The sequence below is a fragment of the Falco peregrinus genome, chromosome 8 (assembly GCF_023634155.1).
Source record: "Falco peregrinus isolate bFalPer1 chromosome 8, bFalPer1.pri, whole genome shotgun sequence".
NCBI lineage: Eukaryota > Metazoa > Chordata > Aves > Falconiformes > Falconidae > Falco > Falco peregrinus.
Genome location: NC_073728.1, coordinates 63,440,310 through 63,455,492, shown reverse-complemented (window position 1 = coordinate 63,455,492; position 15,183 = coordinate 63,440,310). Strand labels below are relative to the sequence as shown.

The window sequence follows — 15,183 nt, the reverse complement described above, 5'->3', positions numbered from 1 at the left end:
CATACACTATGATCTCCATTTATTAAAAAATGCATTAGGACTGTTTTGGCCATTGGGCTTTTGACAGTGGGAGTGGGTGATGTGTTTGTTTGAACTATACCACTATCAGTTGTTGGTTCACTGATTCGGTGTGAATAAGAGTGGCTATCAGGGAGGGTAACTGATGTACGTTGACAATTTGGGGATTATTTATTTTTGCTTCAGTTGCTGATAGAATTGGCAGCTCAAAATTAGGAGTGTTGAAGGAGCGTTGTCTTTCATAGATGCAAGTCTGTACAAGGTCTGGGCATATGTATATCATAACTGCCTTCCTGACCTTTGTTGGGATACATTAATGAGCTGCTCTTCTGTGAATGTTTTTAATTGGAGAAAGAAGTTGAGTGCATAATAAAATGTACTTTGCATGTTTTACATAATATTTCTGCTTATTTTAACATTGTCAGAAGCTCAGTTTTCTAAGAGAATCACAATACTCAGTCACTTCTATACTATGCTAATAGCAAGAAGTTTCTGTTGTAGGCCTGATGCGTACAGTGGGTACCAAATTCCTTAAACCAACAAAGTTACCAAGTTTGTCCACTCTTACAATCTACAGTAGAAATGGTGTGGGCCAGAAAGAGAGCGGTTCATTAACAGAGTGAAACGGGTACTGTACGCAGCGTTGCGCCTCATTCTTCCTAGTTCCACACTTCAACATGCAATCCTCTTCTAGATTCAAGTTGCTGCTATCAATTTACCAGAAGACAAGTGTTGTTTTAATGCTGTTCATCTTTTTAACTCATTTGCATCAGCATGCACTAGCCCTAACTGAAGATTATTGGTATTAATCTGCTTTGGCGTCTGCTACTGTAGCTCTTCATTGCTGTTGAGACTGAAAAATTTACTGCATCGCTCTCTTCTTTTATAGGTCTCTTAGCCAGGGCAGCACAAACTCAAATATGCTGGATGTGCAAGGAGGCGCTCATAAAAAACGTGCCCGACGCAGCTCCCTTCTGAACGCCAAGAAGCTGTACGAGGATGCCCAGATGGCGAGGAAGGTTAAGCAGTACTTGTCCAACCTGAATGTAGAGACAGACGAGGAAAAGATCCAAATATTGTCACTTCAGTGTGAGCCTGCATATAGCACTCGTAAGTACAGTGTTCTAGAACGCTGGCATGATCTATGAAATCTATAAAAATCTTGTTCCTTCCTTAGAAATAACCCATTTATGATCTTTCTCTTCTACCTTCAAGAAGACATACTCTAGGAAGTGCCTGTTTGTCAGTTCACGTACTTACAATTTCAGCAAGCCAGTATTTATCTTTGAATCTTGGTTGAACTCTGAGAACTTCAGTGATGTTTTCTAGTTTGACCTTTAGTTCTTAAACTGTGTGTCTTTTCATCAGTCTGGAAGGAAATTCAATAGTACATTAGCTCTATTCTTGCCCTGCTGTCCTTGTACAGAATTAGGAAGGATAAAAGTAACGTTTACCGTATGAACAGCAAGAAAATGAAAAGAGGCAAAATCAATATAGAAGCTGCAATGGATTACAGCTTAGAATAAATGAAGATTGTTGAAGGAGAAGTTAGGTCAATACTGACTGATGGGATTGACGTGGCTTGACAGCCAAGAATTGAAGGCTTCAGCAAGACAGTTTCCATAATTTGAACTCCTGTGCAACTGTCTAACTAAACAAATTATCTAACCTCCTATCTTACACAGGTCAGTAAATTGTTATTTAAAAATGAGGAATGGTTATTGTGTTTGGTTTTGATCCTTTCTAAGGATCAAAACTTCCAGTTTCTTGAAAGGTAGGTTTGTTTCAAAATAGAAGAGTAGTAACCTTGCTAATCGAAACAGTGTTCATGCTTGTCTGTTGTCCAAATGTAGCAGTTTAAAACTTGGTTTTGTTTTCAAATACTGTTTTGTCTCTGATGCGGTAATTTAAAAGCATGACTAGGGAATGGCATCTTGAAGATAAAATTTTAAGTCCTTTCCATTATGCAGTATTAAGAATACAAATCCTTGTTACTTCCTAAGGTACCTTCCTATGCATTTTTTTTTTTTTTTTTAGCATTTCCTTTTACATAGCACTGATGTAGGAATCCTGGAAACGGCCATCCTTGACTGCCTTTATAAAAATGTTAAAAGTCTGTGTATTCACACTGGCCTTGTGCCTGAGGGCTCCAGAAATCAAAGGCAGCTCTGAATAAAAAGATGCAGGGCATCATGCATTGTTAGGGGAGAGGTGTTCTGTGTGTGCTTGTTCAGCCAGGTATGGAATAGCACAGAATGTTTTGACTTGGAGGTGATGCTGTTGTGGGCTTTATGTTTTGCTCCTCCACCAAAACAATAAATTAAAGCCTGTCAGGATGAACTATTGATAGATGATGTATGTGCAAACGTAACAGGTGGCTGTACTATGCTCAGGAGACAAACATAAATGTTACCAGGTTGTTTTTCAGTTGTTTTAAAAAAATAATTTAAAATCTTGTTTGCACAGTGCTAGCCATAGATATTTGGAAGTAAAAATAGGGAATATATACTAACTTTTACTCCATGTAGTTAAGCAGATCAAGTCCTCTTAAACTTCAGAAAAGAAAAATGGAGGTTAAGTGGATATATACATAAATATATAGTAGAGTGGCATGTTATTAAAGTACCTATTTTGAAAAAACAGGGAAAAAAACACCAAAAAAACCCCAAAACCACAGGTAACTGGTCTGGTTGAGATTATACTCATAGTTTGCAGAGCTAGCAGAAAGGGTGGGGGAACGATGTGGAGCAGGAGGGAATTGCCAGCCCCCTCATGGTTTTTGCGCGGGTGGAGGGGGAGCACCGGACTGCTGCTGGAGGAGTTCTTCCACACGTTGAGTCTTTACCCACATTTAAAATTTGACCAAGTAGCTTTGAATGACAGAGCCTGGTACCTGTTTTTGCAGATCAGTTTTGTGCAGATTGGTGTGGCTTTTTTCACATAGCCAGAAGAGTAGGAGGTACAGCTCCCCAGTCTCTTACCTCAGTAGTAAAATTCTCCTGGCCTTGCTTGCAGGAGGAGTGAGCAGCAGTAGTGCTCTAACCCAGACTTTTCCAAGAGAATTTAAGGAGAAGTCAGATGGCCTTAACTTCAGACTTTATTAATTGCTGTGTGGTAAATGTAGAAACTGAATCGGTGCCCTGTGTTGTAAATCAGTTGTGCCACCTAGTGAAAGGTTTCATGCCACTTGCAAAACGACCATTCCTGCTCCCTTTGGTGGCATTATGTCATTTTGAAGAAAATGCTGTTATGCTTTTGCACCTTACGTACAAACAGCTAAAATGCAGACTTCTGGTAGAAATAAATCACATTTTTTGTCTTTTTTTATAAAGTACCTCTATGGCACTTTAAAGGGTTTAGTTTTTTTTTAATGCCATTTCATGCAACAGCCTCTTCAGTGTAATGGAAGGTGTGTGTTTTGGAATAGAAATGGTTTCAAGTAGGTTTCATCTCCTTCATACCATGGTGGTTTTGTCTGGATGGTTGTACTCAGAATGACTGTAATAATCCTGCAATTCAAAGTGCAAGTTAGTTATATGTAATTTTTCTGTAACAGTGACAAAGAATTTAAGTGAAAGAAGGGGAGCAAAATCCTCAGAAATGTCTCCAGTACCCATGAGATCAATTGGCCAAACCACTAAAGCCCATCAGCATCAACAAAACAGGATGAGTCAAGTTCTTCAGGTTCCAACTGTGAATTTATACCCCAGCAGGAAAAAGGGACTGACAAAGGATCATGTCACATTCAGTGAGTATCTTCACGTCACTTGCCTGGAGAGTTTTATAGATGAAGTAAGCAAAAGGGAGGAGCTGCTTGTAGTTGGGTGGATAATTTGAGATGCCACTGTGCTTCATTTACTTCATTCACTTGAAAACAGCTGAAGCATATTGCTGTGTTTTAAGAGAGTGTGCTGTTTTCTTAGCCATTCGCACAATTTTAAAATTTCTTAAAACTGCTAATGGTAAGGTGCTGTTTCCACATATGCTCTTGCTTTTTCACTTTTTTTTTTCTCCTTGAACTGATGAACATGTTCTAACTAAAGTGATCTTGATCTCTCTCAAACAGGTCAGATGTACTGTGTTAAGTCTTTTACTATGTATTTCTGCATTCTAGAGGGATCTTGCACAGAGAACAACATTGCTTGTTTCTTTTAATGACAAAATGAAGTATAGTAAATTTAGCTGAAATCACAAATCACAGACATCTAATAATTTAGCCTCTGGGAACACCATTATAACAACATTATTGTCAAATGGAGCAACATGGTTTTAATTGCTCCTAGTGACAATCAGTTTTTTCTGTCTCTAAAATTGCTAGTTGCAAAGCAGCATTATGTATTAAAATGCTTTTGACCTGTTTGAACAACTGTTGTATCACTTGAAAGCTCCGATTGTGGGTTATTGAATAAAGTTAGTTGCAGTTAGTAAATGATACGAAATGATTCTATGATGCATCAAGCATCAATATCCTTTAAAGCAGCTTTAGCAAACAATATATTGCAGCATATAAATTAAAGTGTTCAGTTATTTCAAGTCTCCTCTTAAAAGCCCGTGCAACTTGATATGTTCCAGAAGCTTTGCTGAGAGGTGTTTCTTCGTTGCCGTGTGTTAAGTGTTCAGTGTTCGTCTAAAAAGCTATTGACAGCTTCACTCCTCAGCACTGTCCTTCTGCAAGGTGGTCTGGTAGTGCAGGAAATCCTGAAATACTGGTTGGCAAAGTAAAGTGGCTCACTGGTTTTGCTCAACTTGCCAAGCTGTGTATAGCACCCATGAGCGCTGATTTGAGAACTTGTGATTGTGAAGATCTTGACCTGACTTGTTGGCTATGATGCAAATTGCAAATTGTTTTTAACACTGTCCCAACAGTGTTATGGGCAAGGGTTTCCTCCAAGTTTTGTGTGTTACAATTTTTAGTCCTTTACCAAACCCACATTTAGTGTATCTGTTAAAATGGTTGTGGTTATGACCGGGGCGTTGGAACACACTTCAGATGAGCAGCCAGCAGCAGCAGTAGCCACTGTTGATCTGATCTAAATTTGAAATGGAGACTGCCTCCACACGCAGGATTAATCCGAGTGCCTGCTCCTCTCTTTGCTGAATACTCCAGTGATTGGTGAACACTGTGCTTATTTGTAGTTCAAACAGATATCACTAACTTGAAAGAATAACAACATGCAGTAAATAATTCCATGGTTTTAATAGGTACAGGCTCTCCGCAGAAGTCCTTAAGCTTGTCTGAGGAAGTAAGTAGTAAGAAACAAACAGACGACACTATGTCCATGGCATCATCTTTGCACTCCAGCCCACCCGCTTCTCCTCAGGGCTCTCCACGCAAAGGTACGTGTGTGCGTGAGCAGCGGCCTGGGCTGTACTAAAACCAGGGCAGGCAGTGGCAGGAATATTTGTTGGTAATGACATGTCAGAGAAATAGTAGTCTAGAATAGTCATGTCAAGAATAGAATCATGTCTGTCTATGAGTAGACATAGTTTTTCAGTGTATTTATATGTTTTGGCTTTGAGTCACCTACTATTAAAAAAGGGTAAGAGTTGTTTTCTTAAAAAATGAAGTGCTTCTGACAGAATTCCTGGTAGATCTTAAGAGTTGATGCCTGTTGGCATATTGGTTCCGATTTAGATGGCTACTTATACAAATGGGATTTGCAAACTTGAAGACAATAGTGTTGCATGGAAGCTGCAGCTTATGTTTTTGCCTAAGGTAGCTGGGATATCAGGTGATTAGATGGAGCTGGAGATAAAATGGTGTCATAGTTCTCCAGAACAGATGGTTTTGATAGCCGCAGAAGTAGCGCATCCATCTAAATCCTTGAGTTGCCATTCATATTTTTTGTTCTTGTGCACAGGGCTTTGTATACGTCCCTGTCTATCATGATGCTCTGAGAACCCCTTTATTTTTGATGTCTTCATCTTAAAAGACCCGCATCACTTCATCATTAGTCAACCAACCTTGGATGGGAATTCATTTGAAATCTCTTAACACCACTTTGTAGTCAGCCAGTGTGGTCAGTGTGGAATGGTGTAAGGCATTTCTCCCTCCCTTCTGTGCTGCTTCTGACTCACTGACAGCCCCAAGCCACTGGATTAGCATGGCATGGCATGGTGACTTACTGCATCTTCTCACCCTTCTCAGTGGGAGATCATGCTGGTCCGTCCACTTCTGCCTTCACAAGATACTGTTGCCTTTAGGAGAATGCCACTTATTTTACTTAAACACAGCATATGTATAAGAAGCTTAATTACTTGGGTTGCCAAACCTAGCTCCACGGAGATTTTTGAGCATCGCTTAAAAATATGTTATTTTTGTTAACTTTCGTCTAGTTCTTTGAAAATAATATTTTGTTTATTTGGGATTATTTCATTAATTCAACTTGCTTTCAGCATATTTTTAGCACTGATCTAATTTGATTGAGGTGATCCGTACCCTGTTGTATGTGTAGTGCTAACAGCTCATTGAACTAAAATTAGGTGCTTCACAGATAGCTGAAAGATGTAATTTTAGGCACAAACACCTTCCACTTAATCTTAGATTTCATTTTCTTTTGAGCTGTACCCAAGTGATATGCAAATAAGATTGAAGAAAAAAGGCTTTAAAAGCACATTTATTTTTGCTGTTATTTATCATGTCACTTATCAAGATCTGCCTGTGTGTACTTTATCGTAGTTGGTAACATCCAGAGGTCAGATAACTGCAGTCAGATGAATCTCTCGGGCTCTTCCTCATCACTTGCCAGTGAAACCAGCAACAAGAACAGTGGACAACGCAGCTACGGAATAGGTGGGGCTTATTTACAAAAGAAAATTCGGATGATTGTCCAAGCAAGAGGCAGTTCTGACATAAGTGGAAAGGGAGAAAGAGAGGATGAGAGTGAAAAGGCAGAAGCTGAGCGTGAGCACAGGAAAATAAAGGGACCCCTGTTTAGAAGACTTAGGGAAAGAAGCTTCTCCAGGGAAAGAACAGCTTTTGCTGCCAAAAGGGAAGCAGAACATGCTGAAGTCTCAGAAGGGAGTGAAAACCAAACGGAGAAAGACAGCGATGCTCTGAGTACAGCAAGTATCTATAGCAACAGCAATGTGTGGACATCTTACTGCCTATGCATGAAGTCTAGAAAAAGAAGGAAGACTATATGATGTATTCTTAGGAGAAAGACAATGACGCCCACTTTGTGTCAGATACACAGATTTTATCGAAGTCATTTTAGCATTATTCATGTACATGTTTAAGCTGTTGAATGTGCTTCCCTTTCAGATATTTGTGTCAGTTATTTATAGCTAATCACCCTTACAGTGCAGTGAAGACAATAATGTGAATTTTAGAAAATCAAGGAGCAGGCACAGTGGCAGTTCTGTTATTTAGTGTTTCACAAATGCCAACGACACAGTAAGTTCTGCAACATTCTCTTAATTAGACTCTAGATAGTCCCTCATGATGTAAATCAAATGCTCACTTCCAGTGTTGGTGTGAACTTGCATTGGTCACGTCTTCGTCTGCTAACCTTTTCAGCCCAGCAAAGACTTGGTGTTCAGTCTGTTTATACACATATGCTGTTATTGAATGACTGAGCTCGCAGATAGTGTTAATCTCTTTAATGAGGAAGAGTTCTTTTGTTCTCCAGGTCTTTGAAGTTCTTGAAGAAAAGCGTCTTAAAATTAAGACGCACTTTGAGAACATTTCTTACTACACTACAGTTGTGTTAATTTTTAGAAGTCCGTTAGACAAAGTGAAGAATGTGAGGTATTAATTATTGTCAAAGGAAAAGAAACTGAAATGGAATCTTACAAATACTGGTCTTAAATACATTTATTTTCATTCATAAGTTACAGTTCTTTTTATAGTTTGATAATACTGATGTTTAAGGCTCATATTTGCTCTTAAAATCTTACAGCAATAATCAAGCTTAAGCTGTGAAATTTCTCAAATTATGAGCTGTATGCTCAGTGACACATATACCAGTGGCTCCATAGTACCTCTGTATTTTGTATGGACTTACTAGCACCAGTTTTCTGTATGAAGTTGTGTGTATCACTGGTATGGCTTTTACACTGCCTGGTCATTTCGCATTTTCACCTAATTGATGTAAATATATGGCAGTCCAGCTCAAAGGCACATGTAGGTAGAAATGAAGTGAGAAATCAAGCGATTAGCAGGGATCTGGGGAAAAATGCTCGCCTAAGGACTGTCAACAGTGTGTTCTTGTGGTCTTCTGTAAAGAAAGACCATGTTCTAATTAATTTACAGATGTTTATTTACCTATACATGAAGCAGTTGATGATCCAGTATTTTCAAATAAATGTTCTAATTTTGTAACTTTATGCACATAATATAAGGCATGTTGTAGACTGTTTTCTCCTTGTGAAGGCAGGGATATGTTTTCTGACATGCAGTGGATTTGCTATAGAGATAACCACTGGGAACTTAAAGGAAAAAATATTAAGTTTAAAAAAAAACCCGAAACACAACACAGTTGTTAATTCAAGATGTTTTACCCTCAATTAAAGGCAAACAAGGCACAGCTGTAGGCCAGAGAATTATTGAAGGCAAAGTGTTTTGGTTTGTGGGGGTTTTTTTTGTTTTTTTTTTTTTTAATTTTAAAAAATCAACCAAACAGCAAACCAGTTTAAGACACCTCCTGATTTTGTTGCCTGACAGCACAAGAGCATGAACTCTGGTCTGCCCATAAGATGGTGCATGGACTTACCTAGAGAGATGAATACTCCAGAGAGCTTGAAATCTGAGCATTCTAAATTTGCTGCTGCAACTGAAGACACACAAGTTTATGGGACCTGATGGGATTCATCCCAGGGTACTGAAAGTGTCAGCTAATGTTATTGCTAGATAATCTGTCTGTTATTTATCAGTGATCTTGGGACTCTGGAGAAGTTCCAGTCAACTGGAAGCTAGCAAATGTTGTTCCAATTTTCAAGGAAGTCAAGGAGGAAGGCCCTGGTGATTATAAGCCTGTCAGGCTCACTTCAGTGCCAGGTAAAATGATGGAGAAGATTATTCTGGGAGTTACTAAAAAATGCTTGCGAGACAGTGTGGTCATGAGTCAAAGCCAACATGGATTGGTGAAGGGAAGGTCGCACCTTACTACCTTAATATCCTTTTAAGACAAGATTGCCTGCTGGGAAGGTGAAGGGACAGCAGCAGATATGGGTGTTGGGGATTTTAGCAAAGCTTTTGGTATTGTCTCTCATGGTATCCTTCTCGGCAAAGTGTCCAGCATGTACACGATACTGTGGGTAAACAGTTGGCCCAAAGGGTCCGTCCCAAGGAGCTGTAGTAAATGAGGTACCATCTAACTGGTGGCCACTCACTAGTGGGGCTATCCAGGACACAATTGCAGGGCCAGTCCTCTTCAGTGTTTTTATCAATGACCTGGAAGCAGGGAGTTGAGTGCACACAACTTAAGTTTGCTGACAGCTCTAAATCAGGAGTTGTTGATTCCTTCCAGACCAGAGAGGTCTTACAGCGATCTTGATGAGGGTGCTGAGCAGTCACCAGCTTTATGAAATAGAACAAGAACCAATAGCAGATTCTGCACCTGGGACAAAGTATTTCTGGATGTATGTATAGACCTGGGGGCAAAGGCTGGAGAGCAGCGCTGCAGAAGGGGATCTGGGGGTTGTAGTGGATGGGAAGCCCAAGATGGGTCAGCAGTGTGCCCTGACAGCCAAAAGGGCCACCCGTGGCCTGGGCTGCATTAGGCACAGAAAGAAGAGGTTGTCACGCAATATTCAGCACTGATATGGCCTCACCTTGAGTGTTGTGTGCAGTTTTGGCCTCCACAGTAGAAAAAGGATGTAAAAATACTGGAATGTGCCCAAAGGAGGGCAACAAAGGTGGTGAAAGGACTAGAGGGCATAACTTAAGAGGAGCAGCTGAGGTCACTTGGTCTGTTCAGCTTGGAGCAGAGGAGACTGAAGGATGCCTTCATTGATGTCTACAGTTCCTCACAAGGGATAGCAGAGTGGGAGGTGCTGATCTCTTCTCTCTGGTGTCCTGGGACTCCTGGGAATGGCTTGAAGCAGGAACTTCAGATTGGGTATTAGGGAAGAAGTTCCTCGCTGAGGTGCTAGTCCAGCACTGGAACAATCTCCCCAGGGAAGTGGTCATGGCCCCAAGTCTGTCAGTGTTACAGAAGTGTTCAGTGCTCTTAGATACATAGTTCGACTTTTAGGTTGCCCTGTGTGGGGTGAGACCAGTCACTAAATCTGAAGGACCTTGGAGTGTTCTTTCCCTCAGACCAGCCCAGATGCATTTTGCTGAGTTGTGTTCATTTCAGTTCTTTCCCTGATTCTGTAAGGTAATCAAAATAAATGATTTAGGTGACTTGTCCATACTACGGGATTTTTCTGATGCAGTCTGGGGCTGGGTGTCCCATCTGGAATCACTTTAGCTATACCAGCAGAAACATCTACAAGATCAGTGTAGCCAGAGCCCATGGAAGTCCCCAGTATAGTAGTCACTTTTATGTTTGCTCCAGGTACTAGGAAGTGGAGGTGTTGGATATATGGGCCTATATACATTATTTGTGTTTGAAAGAAGTTATTTGAAGGTAAGGGTAAGCCAAGCAGAAAAAATACATTATGAAATACATTATACATTTTGCTCTGAACCTGGTAAGGTCTTTAGCTGTTTCCCTTTGGTGGAGCAATGCCGGCATCTGGTCCAGCTCCTGCCAAAGTGGGGTTTCCCACTTTTACTTCCTTCTCTGTTAATTTTGGAACAGATAATAAAACTGAAATAGACCATATGGCTAATCCCTGAGTGCTAATAGCTGGCTTTTACCTTAGTCAGCATCTCTTCATCCACTGCCAAATTCTTTTTTGAGTCTCACATGACGGTAGGCAGAGGGATAGTTGAAAGTCTGAGAGAGCTGGGCTGGTTTAACTGGGAAAAGAGAAGCTGGGAGGGGAACTTATCAGTGTCTACAAATATCTTCAGGGCGAGTGCCAGCAGGACAGGGCCAGGCCCCTTCCAGTGGCGCCCAGCGACAGGACAAGGGGCAACGGGCACAAACCGCACCACGAGAAGTTCCAGCTCCACGTGAGGAAGAACTTCCCTGCCCTGCGGGTGACGGAGCCCTGGCACAGGCTGCCCAGCGAGGCGGGGGGGTCTCCTTCTCTGGAGACATTCAAACCCGCCTGGACGTGGTGGGTCCTGCTCTAGGAGAGCTGCTGCAGCGGGGGGGACGGGGTGAGCTCCAGCGGCCCCTTGCCGCCCTGGCCCCGCAGTGTGGTTCTGTGACATGCACTGCAGTTATACTGGAGGACTCGGCACTTGCAGAGTCAGACCTGATCTATCCACCCATTCATGCTGCAGCTGTTGATCCTGGTCACGTAGGTTTAACCTTCTGGTCTGGAGAGTAGTGGAGCTGCAGGTAGGTTATTTGCGTGACCGGACTTGCATTAATAAATCAGTGCTAGATGCTGATAGGTGCTAGAAGCTTTAGTACCCTAAAAACTTCGAGTTTTATGCAGACAGGGTTTGAAAGTTGTTTCTTCTAAATATCCTTGCTGAAATGTGTGTGTCAATACTTTGTTGTTGTGCATAGTAAATTCAAATTGCTTTTTGACTAAGGCATTCTTTTGTCCTCTCCTTTAGGCTACGCCCTTATACCTTCCACTAAATCTGATAACTTCTCAGACTCCAGTCACAGTGAGATTTCATCCCGGTCCAGCATTGTGAGCAACTGCTCAGTGGACTCCATGTCAGCAGCGCTGCAAGACGAGAGGAGTTTGTCCCAGTCTCTCATCGTGGTGGATTCGGTGGGAGCAGAGAGGAAAGAGCATCCTCAGCCGCTGGCTGATTATGGCCAGCCGTGCCCAGGGTAAGGTGCAACCGGTTTGGTCCGTAACTGGTATCAGAAGGGGTAACGAAGGTTTGGTCAGGACACAGTTGTGCACTCTGCTGTGGTTATTAAGCTCTTGCTAGAAGCTGGAGCACAGTCTGCTCTGTACAGAAAAGAGCCTGTTTTCCCAAGAAACTTACACTACTACTTGGGTAGACAGCAGCTTGTTCCATCGGTGGGGGTTCAGATGGACCCCTCTTGCAGGAGACTGCAGATGTGTTGAAAGCTAGGCCGATACTTAACAGATCAGTGCAGTAGTGAGAGACAGCAGAAGAGCAGGGTGTTAATCAATTCTCTCTTGAGTCAGCAGTGCCAGTCACTTAGCATACTCTAATGTGATTTTTAAGGATTTTTCTTACTACCGTTTGTTGCTTAGGCAGACTGGGGGCTTTCTGCCCACGTCTTCCTGAGAGTTTCTACACAAGAGGTCTTGTTACTTCAGTACAATGAGGACTTGTCCCGAGATGACACTTTGAACTGGAAGTTTTTAGTTTTGTCTTACTAGATTTTAAGCCTTGATCTGTGGGATTTAATACATGGGAATGTTCTACCCTCAGATGATGTGGTTTTAAGTAAATGAGCGATGCCCCTTATGTTTCTAATTTTTACAGCTCATCTCAAAAGCTATATAATGTTTTTATGATTGAAATCTATAAAGAGCTCTATGTTGTTTCTGTATCGTTTATTGTAATAGACCACTATTCTGTGTTCTCTCCCCTGTAAAAAAAACAACTTAGTGTATGCTTTGCTAAAGTAATGCAGCTCTTAAGAAATTAGTGATTCAGTGTGTTTCATTGGGCTAAAATGGGAATTTAAAGATGTGCTTCATAAAAGAAAATAATTCCCTTTTCTAAAAGGCACAATGCATGCTGAGCATCTAGTCAGAGCAGTAATGGTGTATCGAGGGAAATGCCCCTTCATACTGGCCATGAAAAGCCACCCTCCATGGTGGCTGAAGGAGAGTGAATTGCACCAGGGACACTGCTGCTCTCTGAGCTCGCTCCTTCCCTTGCACATAAAAAGCACATTGTTCATGTTTTGTGGTTGTTCCTTTATGCCTTAGTTCCGATTGGTTCTGGAGGGAAGAAAGTGGGGTTTATGCTAGAGTTTATAGAATAGGAAAGCACGGGGGAAAAAAGTTGTCTGCACATGTCTAAGAAATGTTCCTCGATTTCACGTGTTGGTAAGCTGCTGAGGCAGTGTTGGATTTTAATGTGCTGCCCATGCATTCATTAACATAACCAGAAATAGTTAAGAGACTTGAATAACGTCTTGCAATCATAACTTCATGTATTTTAAATTCATGCAAACCTGGCCTTATTTTTTTCGCCTTAATTATGCGTTGACAGCGATTAGAGCTTTTAGCAGCCATTTCATTAAACAAGAAATGTTGTCCTTTGGTTTTCAGAATCTGTCACTCCAGATCGTTTCCACAAATGTTATTTATGCCAATATTTCCAAACGACCGTGAAATACAACTACCTGCACTCTGTCTGAACAGCTTTATGTTGCTGCCAGTGAAGGGGTGGTTTTTTTACTCTAAATACTTGTTTCAGTTTTGGTTTCTGAATGCAAAGAAAAAGGTGGTAGTAGCCTGAAACTGAGAGGTAATTGCTCCTCTGCTTTCTGCCAGGCACTGTCTTGCTGTAGTTGGTAGACGAAGGCTGCTGTGGGCCAGGTTTTTATGGATTTGGGATCAAGCCTGTAAATGCCTGTTGCAGAGTTGTTACTCCCCTGGGAACAGCTTCCCTGCTGCGTGTGCAGTAAGGGGTCGGGAAGAACGGTGTTTCTTGTCAGTGCTCCCCTGTGCCCTGACCTTGCTGCCTGCCTGCTTTAAAACCAGAGTTTATTTGTCTTTAAAACCAGGTAATTGTCTCAGAGTATGTCACTATTTTAAAAGCTTATGAGATGTTTTTTTCCCCCCCAATTTCTGTCGTTTTCAAATGTAGCTGGTCAATCACTAGGCCTGCTCTCATCAGAGGGATGGCTTTCACATCCTCCATGAGCAGTGAGGAGATCTCCCATGAACATATCACGGTAGAGGCAGCAGATAGCGGCCGGGGAAGCTGGACTTCATGCTCAAGTAGTTCTCACGACAACTTCCAGAATATCCCAAACCAGAAGAGCTGGGATCTCCTCAATTCTTACCGTCACACCCAGCTGGACGGACCTATAGCTGAAGTTGATCCCACAAACTGTTACTCTGAGGAGGGTTATTTGTATTCTGAAGGCTTTTCCAAAACCAACAGGCAGTCGAAAGCCAGCGTGGAGCTCGATCAGTCTCGGCAGAGCTGGGCCTCCTCCAGCTCACTGTCAGACACCTACGAAACAAACTATGGGACGATTAAGCGGAGGGGGTTGGAGAACTCCACAGCAGAGCAGACGGAGGTTTTGGACTCTAAACCAGGCGCTGATACAACTTACAAAACTGTTACTTCGAGTACAGAAAAAGGCCTGATAGGTAAGCCAAGCCAACAGCTTATGGAAGCTTCTACATCTGTTTTTCGTTTTGATACTAAGCTGTTAAATGACATCAGCAGGTCTGGGAGCTGGATGGCATGTTAAATTCGGCTTTACATGTGGTTTTAATCAGAACACTACGCAGACAGTGTGTTTTCAAGCCGCCGCCTTTTGCATTAGGAAAATTGAAATAATAAACCAGCCCACTTCCCAGTCGCTTTATGGGTCTGCCGGAGAACTGTCTCCATGAAAATGTCAAGCAGTCCTCTCTGTAGTATGGCCTTCTATGTTTTTTTTTTTTTTTGCATGGTTTTGGAAACACTCATCACTGTAGACATTTCTCTCTGACAAGGAGCAATGAGCACAGCTTCTTGAAGTCCATGTAGTACAGACTTTCCATGGACCTGAGAGGGAAGAGCATGACTGCTGAGTGGAGCAGAGCTGTCCCACCTCTGGGGCTGGGGCAGCTTTCATCCACAGGGCTTTGGTCTGTGGAAGCTCGAGGGCAAAGCAGATTCCCTTGCTATCTTTGTTATGTTAAACTGCCGTTTATTTGATTATGCAGTTTGGCTACATATGAAAGGAGAGAAACTTTCAAAATGTCTTCTCAAAGGTGCATAGTTCTACTGAGCAAGATGTTCTTTCCCTGGCCTGCTGAGTTTAGCAGCCAAAACTAAAGGAACTGTCGGGAACAAGCTAAAACACGGAGCGCAAAGCTTTCTAGACTGTATGTCAAGGGTGCAGCTGAAATGCAATTTAATTACTGACTAGATTGCTAGAGGGGTTTATGTTATCAAGGTAATTGCCTGAATAAATATCACATGTATGGTGGAGG

At 41.8% G+C, this 15,183-nt stretch overlaps 1 protein-coding gene across 6 annotated transcripts in view; it reads left to right on the top strand.

Annotated features, from left to right (window-relative positions):
- Positions 1 to 15,183, top strand: part of RAPGEF6 (Rap guanine nucleotide exchange factor 6) — a 132,935-nt gene that overhangs the window by 108,868 nt on the left and 8,884 nt on the right. For all 6 annotated transcript variants that reach the window (XM_013303514.3, XM_027794386.2, XM_027794387.2 and 3 more), the window contains 6 exons: positions 908 to 1,128; positions 3,575 to 3,766; positions 5,221 to 5,355; positions 6,698 to 6,811; positions 11,642 to 11,867; positions 13,838 to 14,349. In XM_013303514.3, the coding sequence (XP_013158968.1) occupies positions 908 to 1,128; positions 3,575 to 3,766; positions 5,221 to 5,355; positions 6,698 to 6,811; positions 11,642 to 11,867; positions 13,838 to 14,349 (1,400 nt within the window). The remainder of the gene's footprint in view (positions 1 to 907; positions 1,129 to 3,574; positions 3,767 to 5,220; positions 5,356 to 6,697; positions 6,812 to 11,641; positions 11,868 to 13,837; positions 14,350 to 15,183) is intronic.